This window comes from Thunnus thynnus, chromosome 10, assembly GCF_963924715.1.
Source record: "Thunnus thynnus chromosome 10, fThuThy2.1, whole genome shotgun sequence".
NCBI classification, from domain to species: domain Eukaryota; kingdom Metazoa; phylum Chordata; class Actinopteri; order Scombriformes; family Scombridae; genus Thunnus; species Thunnus thynnus.
Genome location: NC_089526.1, coordinates 15690362 through 15705130, shown reverse-complemented (window position 1 = coordinate 15705130; position 14769 = coordinate 15690362). Strand labels below are relative to the sequence as shown.

Sequence of the window (14769 nt, the reverse complement as noted above, 5' to 3'; positions counted from 1 at the left end):
GTTATTTGAGTGAGCGAAGGCAATAAAAGGTCATCTCTTTGTTGCTCGGTCACTTACCGTCTCTCCCTTTCTCTCCTTCTCCGATCTTTTTTCCTCCCACATCTCTCCTCCCCACCACCTCCACTCCCCCCTGACATTTCTCTCTCTTACTGTAAATCTCTTTTTCTTTCTTTCTTTCTATATGTCACCTTTCCTCTCCTCCTTTTCCCTCCTTTCCTTGCCCCCTACCCACCTCCTTCCCTCCATCTCTCACTCCCTCCTTCCCTCCTCCGGTCCTTTTCAATTTTTCATACAGTTGAAAGACCCAAGTGTTAAAAATAGCTCCCATATCAAATATGTAGGGTACATTATGGCAGCAGGGTATCTGGGTGACTGAGTTGGGGTGATCAATAATTTCAGTGTGGATAAAATATCGACAGACAAGTGGAATAGATTCTGGCGCGGGGCTCTCACCTCATCTCCCTTCAGTCTCTGACCAGGTTGGCCGAAGTCCATTTTCACAAGACGTTTAACACTTTGAAGAGTGTGTGCTTGAGTGTGTGTTTGCATGGACATTATTTACAGGCTGGAATTCAACTGACCATCTAAAGCAGAATGGATGTTAAACTGGATATCATTCAACACGATTAGTTATATAAAAGAGGATATTGTCACAGTATTATTTTTTCATATTTTTTCAAGACATCTTGGAATTGTCCATGTTTACTATGGGTTTTTTTCAATGGGTTTGGTGAAGTTTGAATACGTACTGAATACAAACTGCTATTCATACCACTTAGAATGGCAGAACTGTACGTTTCAATCATTTATCTCAATCTTCAACTTCCCTGTTCAGTTTCTACTGTAACTAGTTTTCATGCACTCTCAACTCTCCCAGCATGTGCTATAAATTATAACAACTAGGGTTGCAAATTGACAATTATTTTCATTACTGATTATTTTCTTGATTAATCATGACATGTTACAAAATAGTGAAAAAAATAACAGTTCAAATCTCTCAGATATTCAATATACTGTCATATATGACAAAGAAAAGCAGCAGATCATCACATTTGATGAGTTGAAACCGGAAAATGTTTTGCACTTGTGTTTGAAATATGACAGAATGAATCCAAGGATTAATCAATTATCAAGATTAATTTTCTGTCAATTGACTAGTCGATTAATAGATTAATCATTACAGCTCTAATTACAACCATCGCAGGTTGGTCAGAGGCCGTGTCCAGTGCTGGCACTTACCGTAGCTGGTTATTGTGCCATTAAACACGCTGAGGATCAACCATAAACTAACTTTTAATCTTACCTGTGTGTTTATTTTCCTGTTAATCACATGTGTGGATATATTTTTTTAAACTGCAGTTTTGATATTCTCACATTCTCCCACTCAATATTTCCACATTCCTCTTGGTAACTGTAGGATGTGGGAATCATTGATCTAAAGGTTGTGAAGATTCATGTTCCTGAAGTTTTTTTTAGTCATTGCAGTACCATTCATTGCAAATATGTAGATTAAACTTTCACAAATTTTCAACATCAATATCATCCTCAATTAACAAAGTAAAGGAGTTTCATTCAACACAATACAGCGTGCATGGTGACATTTCCTTCAAAGGGTCTCCGGTTTATGCGGTGGTAATTGTCTCCTGCCCTCTATTACAGAGAGATCATTGATTGAAGCTGTTGTATGCACATTGATTAACATGGCTGGGGCCATTCTCTGTTATATCATCGTAACAAGAGAGTACAATCACTCAAGGCCTTATGATGAATAATGCAATGATAGACTCCACATCCTGCCATCATTGTATATGCACACACACATATACAAGAATAGACAGAAAAGCGCACACACTGGCTTTCTACTTCAGTGAAAATGGTGTTTCCTTCCCTTTGAAGGATTAACAAGAATGTCAATTAAATGCCAAATAGTGCAGCCTTCAGCCAATGGACCATGCGGCTGATAATGTCAATGTTTGATGCTGATGTGTCTATATCTCTACACATGTGTTGTGCAAAAAGTGTTGGGTGTGGTTGCTCACCAGCACCCACACAGTACAGAGTAAGATCCTTAAAAAAAACTAAAGCAAATTAACTTCTTCATGTGTTCTCTGCTTTCATCATGAGATCAGAAATGTAGACGTGCCCGACAGGACTGAAGTTAAAGTCTTGTGCGATGCAGATTTGGTGCAGAAGACCTACAGTAATAACCTTATCAGGGAGGACGATGTGCTTTAAAAACATTATTCAAAGTTCAATGCACATGGGTTAATTTCAATTCAATGAAGTGAAGTCTTCCCCACCGTTTGATAGGATTAACACGGATGTTAATTAAATAATAGTTAATGTAGCCACTAAGTCGAGCGTGTGTGTGAGGTTGTAAGTGCTTGTGTTTGATGTCAGGACTTGTTGTCTTGATGCAGAGTGTTAAAGGTGTGTTTAAAAGGCTGGCACTTAATTCAAAGCATCGCTGGGAGTCCATATGGTCAGTGCATCGCCCCGAACACTCACACAGGGCTCTCGACTGGAAAAAGCATGACACACTTTACTGTAGGCGTTAAGTCCGTAGAGTGGTGTCTCCCTCCTTTTGATGGTGCTACGATGTCACTGCCGCTCATTGAAGCAATAAGCCAATTGACCACTTGAATATGGCTGACCATGCCTGTTTCTGAGGTCAGTACTTTTATTTCAAGCTTTTTAATCTCGTTGCAAAGTTGAAAACATTAGGTCTTCCTATACATTTGCACTCTGAATGCATATCCTGCCTCCACACTGGACCATTGGTTAATTCAGAGCACTTTTAGAAGTCCCAGTGGCATATTCAGAGCTTCTCCCTGTCTGAATATTCAGAGTGCACTCTGGGCTCTGGCCAAGGAGGAGGTGCTGCAATGCCTTCCAGTGTTTACACCACCAGCCAAATGGGAGCAATCTAACCCCTGAAGATTCCTACTAAGCTCACTTCAACTCCACACAGTAAAAATAACTCCTCTTCCAACAGCCTTTTAATTCACAAGCAAGCCAAAAAGATCATTATTAGTGCAGACGTATGATGACAGCAATGAACATTAATTTGTCACTCAATGAATGCATTTACACATCTCTCTGATGTTTTTCCTTTTCTTTTTTTTGCCAATTCAACCTGAGTTTGTCCTTTAATGGAGCACTGGTCTAGATTTATGAAGGATCTCTATGGTGATCAACCAAATGACCTCATTCAGGAGACAAAAAATGTATAAAACCACCAGTGGAAGCCAATTTTTATTTTAATTAAATGTTTTACAGACCTTCATGGACTTGTTTGATCCTTTTATTTAAAACTGAATGCACACATCTTCTCCAGCTTTGGATGGTAAGATGGTGATATTTTTCTTGTGGTTGTGTGCATGATCTGATTTGTGCGTGTGCGTGCATGTGTGAGACTTGTCTCTTCCCTTTGTCAAAGTGCCTGTGATGGGAAGGTCAGAGAAGGTAAGGCCATGTGTCACTGTGACACATGGATAAGGTGGGAGGTTGTTGCCAAGGTAATTGGCCTGTTTGTTTATGTTTTCTGCTCTCCTAGAAAACACCATTGTATCTCTAGCACCGCAGCATCTAATTACTAATTGCATACACAGGTCGTTAAGGCTCTCCTGGGTAGGAAGGGTCAGGCGTCTCGGCTTTTCCTCTGATGTTCAAACAAGGTCTCCATCACTACAGAAAAAACAAGGAAAACAAACAAGGATTTTTTTTTTTCTTTTTTCAGTGTAAACTAATGAAGTGTCTTAGTTTCTGACACCAAAGATTATTTATATAGTCCTAGATTTCATCCATGCTTCTTTTCAAAAAATGTTTTATAACAGTTGCAGTATTGCATGTATTGACATTTTTTAAATATTTCTATTTGGACTGATTGATTTATACTCCAAAATATGACATCAAGCGCTCAACATGCTGAGATATGGGAACCCCTTGTTTTAACAGATTTCTCATGTACCTGCCATAAGGTGTGCTATGTAGGGGAGCAGCAGAACAGATCTTTGACCCAAACCAGCCATATGGCCCCAACATGGCTGCCCACGTACAAGCCATATGGTGCAAGAATGTCTGCTGCTGCTGTCGTTTGGTTTCTCATGGGGCAATCTTAGTGGTTCACGTTGAGACTTATCACTCCCTGTTATCTGCACGTGAAGCACCTCGGAGCGTTTAAATGAAGGGTGAAGTTGAATTAAAGTGACGAAACAGGCTCACAGGCTCACTGTGCACTGCTGGACAGATGTTGGAATGTTTGTGTGAAAACTTCCACGGCAAGTTGGCCAGACAGACACAAGATGCCATCATTTATCATATTTCACTCACCCTGCAGTGATCAATCAACTGATAAATAGCAGCATTTGACATATCAATTTACCAATAGGCCTGTTGATGGATGTTGAGGGATATTAAATGTGGTCTTCAGCAACCTGGCTCATGATTAAAGCTAGAGGAAGTGTGATTTGTTCAAACATAATCCAGACAACTTAACTCTTTATGTCTTTATCACTGACTGAATTTTGGTTGCAAATATCATTTTTTAAAATTTTGAATGTTATCATAAAACACTACCCAAAAAAAGCAATGCTATTAAGATTTTTAAAAAGATGCTGTCACCAGTGTCGTGGGCCCCTCTGACAATATGTCATGGCTGTGATGCCTCTTTAGGATCTTTGCAGCTCTGTCAGTGGCTGTCCTCGCTACATGGATGGGAGTTCTGTAATCCTATTGATACACACTGAGAGATGAGGCTCAGAAAGAGAAACATGGGATAGCAGGGTTTGTTTCATACTCCAATCCAAGATTTACAGTACATGCAAATCACATTAGTGATGATGAACCGAACATAAATATGTACATAAATATACATAAATATCTTTATTTTGTTGTTTTTATTCACATGAAATGTACATACTATATTTGAATATGTTCTCTGTATACATGCATCATAAAGGTAAGAATTTAGAAATTTGTCATTATGAATGATTGGCAACACGGCGAGTTAGCTGTATGACTCAAGCTGCTACAGAGGCCTTATATATCATCTATAGTATGTTAGATGAGCTCTTTTTGGTTTGACTTCCTCTGTGTCATTGAAAACACATCTGCAAGGCCCAGGGCCTCCTACTCTCTTCATCTGTGGCCAATAGTGTGTGTATGTCTGCATGTGTGTGTGTGTGTGTGTGTGTGTAGGAGTGTATGATGTGTGTGAGCAGCCCTTGACTGCGGTGGATGGGTGCTGATTAGCCAAGCTGCCGGGGTCTTTTGTGCTCCTCAGACGGGGGTATAATTGTTCTTTGTTCAGTGCAGCATCTCTTTGAAGTCTCTCATTCAATTTATGTCCTTAGAGATTTTCTCTCCCTTTTCCCTTCTCTATGGTATCCACCCGCGCTTTTTTGCCGGGTGTCAGACCCCTGTGTTGTAATTACATAGCAATCTATAGATACACACTGTACATGAAACATACAAGAGCAGATATGGACGTAAGTTAATGTAACAGAATCCTGATCCGTGTCCGCATAAATGGACCGGAGGCTTACACTGACCTTTTGAATCAGTATTTTATTGAATCACAGCAATCTCACATCCAGATGATACAAAGCTAAATGCAACTGAAGCCTATGTCTGACCAGTAAAAGGGAGAAAATAACCATCAGGCCATTGCCTCTGATGGCTATCAGGCTTTCCATAAGTGAGCATCATTACATTCTCTAATGTTCCTCTTCTGCAGGGAACAAGATTGTCTTAGCTAGTTTAAGAGCTGCGGCTCATGCTGCTGTTGTTTCTTTCGGGTGTTGTCATAATTAAATGGGGGATCACTGGGCTTAATGAACTGCGGTGGTACTGTACTGAATTTACTTCAAACCAGTCAAGATAATGTGGTCCCTTTGAGTTAGTCTAGATATAATGGGTATAATGTGGCACATAGACAGACCGAGAGAAGAGAGAAGTGTGTGAGGGAGAGACTCCCGTTGGTTCTCATTGCCAAATCTCCCTAAGGAGAGAGCTGTTTATGCGTGCATGAAAAGCATTGGCAAGCAAGCCGTTATGTGTAGAGAGAGACAGAGAGAATGAGGGCAGGCTGTAAGAAGAGAAAGATGGTTTAGGTTTTTTCTTTGCATGTAGACAATGGAAGATGGAGGGAAAAAGAGAAAGAGAACAGGGCTGGGCAAACCTGTTGCCTGCTTCAGTTGCCAAGGGCTACCTGTTGCTAACAATGATTGTGTATGTTTATTTGTTTGTGTGTGTGTGTGTGTGTTTCGTCTGGGAGCAGATAAAGAACGCGGCGGCTAACGTGCTAAGAGAGACTTGGCTCATCTACAAACACACCAAGCTCATGAAGAAGATCGACCACTCCAGAGTCCGCAAACACCAGCGGAAGTTCCTCCAGGCGATACATCAGTGAGGCCACACCTTACACACACCCACCCACACACACACACACACACACACAAATGCACCCACACATGCACACACAAGTACATGCACAAAACTGTGCTGCTGAGCTGATGATGCCTTTGAAATCAGCTGCACTTTCTATCCACCCACAGGTTGAATCAACGCTGATAATCAGATAAAGTGCATGAGTCCCTACACAGCCACACACACACACACACACACACACACACAGCCACACAAAATGGATCATCCTTTACTAAGGGACAGTTCACTCCAGGCAAATACAGTTGTGGGACTGGATAATCAGTGTATTGTGTACTATTAGAGACACTCTGACCATTATATCAAATTCGCTAAAGAGTTTAGTCGAAGACACAAATACAAACAACAGGACAGAAATCTCCCACAGCATCGTTGTTCAGTTATTTTTGAATGGCTATGAGTGTGGTTGTCTTGTTAAAGGCTCTTTTTCTAAAGGATTTTTGTATATCTTCTGTCTAGCATCAAAAAATTAAGTGGCCCCTTTTAATGTGGCTTGTTCCTTTGATCTCGAAGAGTTCAGTCAAGACTTGAAAATATTAACAAGTGCCTTCAAAACCAGAGTCATTAGACCTAAGACTCTTTTAATTGTAACATAGAAAGGCTAATCCTGAAGCATGTAGACTGTGGATGAGAGGCTGACTCTGTGAACACAGTGACAGGGTGATTTTATGCGGATATGAGTATATTTTCTCATTCGACCATGTTAGCGTAACATTGAGACAAGTTCACCTGGGGGTGCAGCCTCATAAAATCAGTCTGCAATTCACTATAATGGAGGAAGCCACAGGGTTTGTTTCATGAACACAGATTAGACCTGTAGTTCAGTAATTATTTTGTTGAGCTCCTATTTTTAATTGGACCGTAGAAAGATGATTTATTTTATTTTATTCCCCTTAGTTTATTTCCCTGTAGGCCTTACTACCCTGAAGGTTTCTTAATATTAAAATTACCTTTTTCGTTTATCTAGAGCTTAAAAGATATGTTCACAATTTTTCAAGTCTGTCTTAAAACAACAGTCAGGTTCCCAAATGAACACTGAAACAGGTTTTGCTCGCTGTAATCATTCCTCCTGTTCATACTGACCATCAGAAGATCGCCCCCAAACGCACTTAGAATGTAAGTGATGGGGGACAAAATCCAGTTTTGTGAAAAAATTTATTTAAAGTTTATCTGAAGCTAATACAAGGCTTCAGTCATCTGAGTTAGTCAAATAAAGTGGAGATCTTCCACAGTAAGAGTCATTTTAGTAAAAAATTCCCTCTTTGTGTCTTGATGGACAGTTTTCCTGTTCAGCAGTGGAAGGATTGTAACAAACACGGGAAATTTGGCACTAAGAAGACAATAACTTTAGAAGATATTGACTTGATTTTACTCATTTTGATGACTGAAGCCTCATATTAGCTTATAATAATTCTTCAAATATATTTTTAGATAGAAGAAGGACTAGATTTTGTCCCCCATCACTTATATTGAAAATGCATTATGAAGGGATCTCTTAATGGTCAGTATGAACAGGAGGGCTCCTGACTATTGTTTCAGGACAGACTTTAAAAAATGTGAACATACCCTTTAAGGTCTCTGTCTTATTTCAACAAAAAAATGTATGTGTGTATTATGTCTTCTGCTTACTGTGTTTCTGCACTCAAATCTAGTGCAGCTAGAAATTAGGCTGAACTAGGCAAGGTGACCGCTCCACAGTGTTGTCATCGGGACCCGGAGGGATTAGCTCTCTGGACCGACCACTGTGTGTTTCATTTCTTTGCATGTGTGTTTGTGTATTTATGTGTGCCTGTGTGTGCACCTGTTTGCAGATTACGCAGTGTGAAAATGGAGCAGAGGAAACTCAGTGATCAAGCCAACACACTAGTGGACCTCTCAAAGGTGAGACACACACACACGCACAGTTGATACATTCACACACACACACACACACACGCTGCTCTTCATTTATGTAGGACGTACACTTCATTGACACACAACCATCATACAGTTAATAAGTAGCACATAATTTATGCGGACTAGCATACCTAGCATGCCTTTTCCCCACCAAAATACAGCACAGCATTCCTCCGTTTCCATGCTGACCTGCACGTTTCTGTGGCTTTGCGTCTCCTAGCAACCGGAACAAGTGTTAAAACAGGGATGACTGAGTGAGAGAGTGAGGAGGAAATGAGAGGAGGGTGGGGAGTGCTCTTGTTTTTCTGTTACTGTGTGGGTGTCTGAGTGATAATGTGAGCACACGTGTGTATGTGTGTATGTGTGTGTGTGTGTGTGCTCCTTTCATTCTCTCTCTCCTCTCTCTTATTCTCTCTTTCTTCACAATGTTATAACACCCACGTAGAGACTTCCCTTCAGCCTCTTCTTCATTCCAGCTTCTCCTCCTTCTTGGACATTTTTTCCTTTTGCTCAGTGTCTTACTCACTCCTCCTGAGCCTCGTGCTTGCCCTCATTTTACTTTTTCTTTACCCTCTAACTCCTTCTACTGTCTCCCCTCATTCCATTCAAAATAATTTTCTTTAAACATGCTTCAATAAAGCAACTCTCATTGCACTCTTGTTTACGTATTTGCAATCTGTCTCCCTTCTTCAAAGTACTCCATGTACACTGACTCATCTCCCACTCTCCTCTCCTCTCCTCTCCTGTCCTCCACACTCCTCTCCTCTCTACTCTTCTCCCCCTGTAGATGCAGAGTGTCATGTATGAGCTCATGTCTGAGCTCAACGACCGCAGCGAGGACTTGGAGCGCCAGATGCTGTCTCTGGAGCAGCGGGTGGAGCAGCTCACCGCCGGCTTCAACGCCCTGCCTGCCCACCTCTCAGCTACCCTCAGTGCTCAGCACGCCGCCCTGGTCCACCTGCTCCGAGAGAGAGATGTGAGGGATGGCAGAGGAGGGGGTGGAGGTGGAGGGGGAGGTGCTGTGGTCCCACTGTCCCCAGCAGGTTCATTAACCACTGCTCCAACCGCAATGTCTCCAGTCCAGGTCACAGCTCCAGCACCACCCTCAGCCCAGGTCCCTACTTTGGCCTTGGATTCCCCTCTGTCGCCCCCACCACTGAGCCCAGAGGGGAGCCTGGAAGCAAGTCCCAACCCCAACACCTGTACCTCTAGCTGCTGAAGACAGCTCTGAGGACCAGGAGAGGACAAATACGGCAAGGAAACAGGGAGAGAGGAGAGGGATGTGCGTGTCCTCTCACCACAGACTAAACGAGAGGAACAAGGGAGAAGGAGAGAAATGTGAGGCAATCCTCTGAAACTAACGCTCCACGAGTGAGAGGGATGAAGACGGGACGATGAGGAGAAATAATGGGATTAAGATGGATGGCTAGTATGAATGATGAGACATGTTAGGGACTTTGGGGCGCTTTCCTTGAAGAGGGAAGGAAGAAGAAAAATGGAGATAAAATGGAGACTCTAAAAGGTGTGAGGGGGAGGAAGGATGTCAAGAGGGTGAGGAATGGAGGTAGAGAGGATGAGGAGGGGGAAGGAGAGAGGAGGAGAAATAACGAGGAATAATTATATGAACTCAGAGCTCCTAAATGGAATCCACTTTAATTACTGAAAAAGGCCTTTATTCTCTCTATCTCTCTCTCTCTTTCTCTCTTTCTCTCTCTCTCCTTCCCTCCCCCTCTCCCAATCTCTCTCTCCCTTCATCAGGAATTAATGACCATGACTTTTTATCCTTATGATGTATTTTATATCTGAATGCTAATTGTGTGTTAACGAGCATCCCTTTAACAGAAGGTTCGATCAATACGACCACGATTAAAAAAAACTAGTGGCATGCACCGCACACACACACACACACACACACACACACACACACACACACACACACACACGCATTATATCAACTCCACATCCACGCAATACAAGTTAACACAGCACAAACATAAGTACACAATCTTTCACAATGCAGGCCCTATTTGCACCCACATAAAGAAATTAATGCACTAGCCCACCAGATAATACTATAGCCTATACTGCCAAGCACTGGATGCACTGTCAATCTCCACAGAGCACTGCCAAGCAATGTCGACACACTGTAAAAAATGTTCATCCAAACAACTTTCTTTTTTTTTTTGTAACGCAGTAGTTTAGACATACAATGCATAGTTGTGACACTTAAACTGTTCAATTGTAACCGTTCACTGAACTACTCAAATTACAAATCAAGTTGAAATAAGCAGATACTGAGTGACATGAGTCATCTTAACATCTGTTTGTGATGAAAAAGATAGTAGCAGATGATAAAATGCGCTAACACAACTATAACAGGACTTTATTATTGCATTATTACTGCATATTATTGATTGAATTACCAGTTTAGTTTAACTGACATTAAAGTGTACCTGTATGCTTGCTGTACTGAAATGAGACTGTAGAAGATTTTGTTTAATTTCTGTGAACATTTCATATAAAAGGAAAAACTCAATTAATAGTTGTATCAAGTGCATTACTATTGGGATGGTTTATAAAACAAGCATTCATGAAACTAGCATTTCAACCTGGTCTATTAATGTTCAAGATGATATCACATATATTATATATTATATATTTGAAACGCTGACTCGACTAGTCGGAGCTTTGCACAAATTTAATGCTCCATATGTAGTGGGTCTTCTCATTTTATGTCATTAAAAAATAATGTTTCTACCTAGAGTTCTACTGCAGACAGTTATAATAACAATCAGAACGTTATCCATCAATAATAAATGATCTTGTTTTTCATGTAGACGTAGCTGTGGAGTCAGGTTGGTTGAGATGCTGTATGTATCTGTTGTTTTGTTTTCATTCTCTGAAAAAAATGTTTTACTTAAAATCTCTAAAATGTTGATTTTTTTACATTGGTAATTTGACTTTTTTTTTAATCCAACACTGATTTATCTGTGTGGTTATAAGTTAATGTGATTAATATTTTTTCACAGTGTATGTCAGTCTATGACCCTTCATGAAGGGAAGAAGACTTTACTTAACTGCCATTTTTTTTTCAGGCTTGCAGTCCCAAAACAACTCACTGTTATCATGAATGTATTCTGTGTAAAGAAATAGGAACCTACACTCAAACACTCTCGCTTGCTCGATCACTTATACTGCCATGCAGACACAAGAACAGACACTCACACGCATGTACATACAGATATAATACACACACCTCAACAACCAAAGTGCTCTCTCTTAAATGGACTTCAATAAGAGGCAGGGAACGCTGCTGTCACTGGGGACAAAAGATAGCAGGAGGCGTTGCAGATATCTTGACAATATTTCTGAGGGAATAACTGTGAAAATCTGGGCATGGACTTGTTACAGTGCTGTACATGGACTGCTCTTCACTGCTTTAAAACAGCTCAAGGTGGACTTCGGATGAACACAAGGGAACACAAATAAACCTTATAAAGGATAAATGGCCATGAAGGAACAGCTGTTCATGAAATAAATAAAACATAGACAGACTAAGGTATATCTGAGAGGATTTGTAATGGTGTGATGGAAAAAGAGACAAGCCTACCCTTTGCATTGGAGACAATATTCAAAACTGTCTTATAGCGACACGCTGTGGCCGGAATACTGAATTACATACGCTTGGAATATTGTACAGTATGCTGTTAACGAAATCTAGCTTTGGATTGCTTAGTCTTTTCTACCATTATGATTAAACGCAGTTATAGCTGATATCTAATATTACTAAACTATAGTATTCTTCTCATTCGTTATGACAATTATGATATATGTATTAACAATACGTTAAATAATTATGAAGAAGGAAAGTGCCGTTTGAGGTTGAAATTATTTTGTAATTTTATTTTATCAGAGAGAATTAATAAAGTATATATCTATAACATTACAGCTTCCATGTTTTCTGTGTGGCTGGTTTTTATTTATTTATTTTATTCTGTACTTTCTCGGCTGCCAAGGGGGCTTAATGGTGCGGTGATTAAGAAAAATGCCACTTATTGAATTAACAACAGATTAGATATATCTCTCATTAGGTATTCCCCATTTAGTTTAATGTCTGACCTTAATAAGCAAATCTTGTGGTTAATTTTGCTTATCTACACACTGAATAATTACCTAAGACTATTTTTAGAAAGGCCAAAGGCAATTTTACTTATTTTGCATGTCACCCGTATCTCTATTTTTACTCATATCTCTCACTAAGAAGATTATCTCATCTGTGACTACTGTCAACTCATTTATGGAACATAATAAGTTGGGTATTTTCTGTTTTTTGATGGAACAATGAGGCGGACGACATCTTGCTCCTCCTTTTGCGATCTTTTGACGAAGCACCATGGACAGCAACTTGGTAAAGGTTAAAAGGTCAACTGAAAGGTTTTTTTGTAGGATATATTCAAATAGTTTCCTTATTTATTGGTTACTGAATAGAAAAACTATGACATAGGTGTTTTGAGCAAGCCACAATAGGCTATATATTACCTAACTATATAACTAAATATAAATGATGCCTGAAATATGAAATATAGGCCTTTAACTTAAAATACACCTGCAAGTGCTTTTGTGGTCCGGCCATTGTCAAATTCCAGGACCAATTACACATGTTAATCCACCTTATTAGGAAAGACTGTCTAAATGTGGATAGAATTGGTATCTCCAGTTTGTTTTCAATGTAGTTGTATTCAGCAAAAACTAAAATGGTTTGTGTCTTCACTGATAGTTTGGGGAAGGGGTGTATCAGTGTGTTGCTTATAGGTTTATGTTTGTGGTAAACCTCCTACAACTTTTACTTGGCATGCAACAATCAGTGCAACAACAGTGAACATGTAATGATGCAGATGACTCAGTGCTGCTACCGAGAATTAAGACAGATTACAGCATGTATGCATACAGCATACCGCCAAAACTTCACTCGACTGAAAGCAAGCAGGAATAATTTAATTTACTAAAACGCACGGTGTCTAAAATAAAAACACCAATACAAGAGAAAGAAAGACATTTTCTACTTGCTGGGTAGGCATTCATTTGCACTTATGTGGCTAACTGATTTTCAGTTTGGTCCTTGTTGAAATGAGCATGCCTGAACACTTGTGGTAAAAAAAACATTTCTGGTCACTCCTTCAGTCAAACTGCAAAATTGTTTGTCCTCCTTTCCATTTTTCTGTAATTCAAATTGCAGTTGGAAGTATTCCTTGCCAGCAAGAGATGCATTTTATAACACAGGATTGTTTGTTTTCGGATTTGCATATTTGTCAGATGTCTTCATTTTAATTGGGTGTAATCCCAGGATCCTTGGAACAACATTAGCTGTAATGTTTTAGCAGTGAAAAAAAGCTCACAATAGTCAAAGTTAGTTTTCTCTTTGATTTTTTATTTGTTCATCTAAACCATTTCTGACTTGTCTTGTGGATTTGTCTAACTAATATTTGCAGAGTATAAAGAGACAGAACAGAGGAATACATAAATTCCAGTCTCATCTAACGAATAAACAACATATTCTTGCATTGTGCTGTAATTGTGGCCAGGACTCTAAAAAATGAGTTTTTGCCTCAAGAGACCATCCTGAGGGTGTAATAAAGAAATCACTGTTTAAAATAGTCTGAAAAATGTGCAAAACCTGATGAAATAAGTCACATTAGAACACATATGAACACAGGTGGGTCTACATGCTGGGCTTTTCTGCCTGACACACCTCTGATGGTGCCATTGTGCCAGCTGCAGGGTCGTCAGCCAGGAGCCACCCTTCACTGACATTGTGCTCCTTTAAACCCGTAACATCTCAAAGTGGTGGAGCAGCGTCAGGAACGTCTCCCTACCGCCCCCTGCAGCCAGCCCAGGGACCCTTGCTTTCCCCACGCCTTGTCCTTTTTACAGAGCCAGAAACTCCCTTGCTCTGCCTCCTCCACAAGGTCTTTGAGAGCCTTCCTCAGCTTGGAGCCTGTGATCCCAAGAGACTTCAGGAACCGCTGGCTGGATGTTCCAGTGTAGCCTCTGCAACCAATTTCCACAGGATAGGTGAACGCCCTCCACCCTACTTGTGAGCACACAGCTGCCAGCTCTGTGTACTTTTCCTTCTTTCTCTCAAAGGCAGCCTCCATTCCCTCTTCCCATGGAAAAGTCAATTCAGCCATAATGACCATCCAAGTGAAGGTAGACCAAAGCATGATATCTGGCCGTAGGGAGGTTGTGGTGATCTCTTGTGGGAACTTCAACTGATGGTTGAGGTCAGCTCTCATGTTCCACTCGCCTCTGGTTGACAGGAGAGACCACTCCCTCATGCTGCTGCTCTGAGTGTGAGCCCCTTGCCTGACAAACTGGATCAGTTGCTGTGATGTTACCAGGCTGGCCCTGTTTGCTTCCAGCCTGCAT

At 40.6% G+C, this 14769-nt stretch overlaps 1 protein-coding gene across 2 annotated transcripts in view; it reads left to right on the top strand.

The window, feature by feature from the left end:
* The window catches only part of kcnn3 (potassium intermediate/small conductance calcium-activated channel, subfamily N, member 3), a 47605-nt gene extending 35319 nt beyond the window's left edge, over positions 1 to 12286 (top strand). For both annotated transcript variants that reach the window (XM_067601428.1, XM_067601427.1), the window contains exons 8-10: positions 6281 to 6408; positions 8259 to 8328; positions 9131 to 12286. In XM_067601428.1, the coding sequence (XP_067457529.1) occupies positions 6281 to 6408; positions 8259 to 8328; positions 9131 to 9562 (630 nt within the window). In that variant the 3' untranslated portion in view covers positions 9563 to 12286. The remainder of the gene's footprint in view (positions 1 to 6280; positions 6409 to 8258; positions 8329 to 9130) is intronic.
* Positions 12287 to 14769: the final 2483 nt, after the last annotated feature.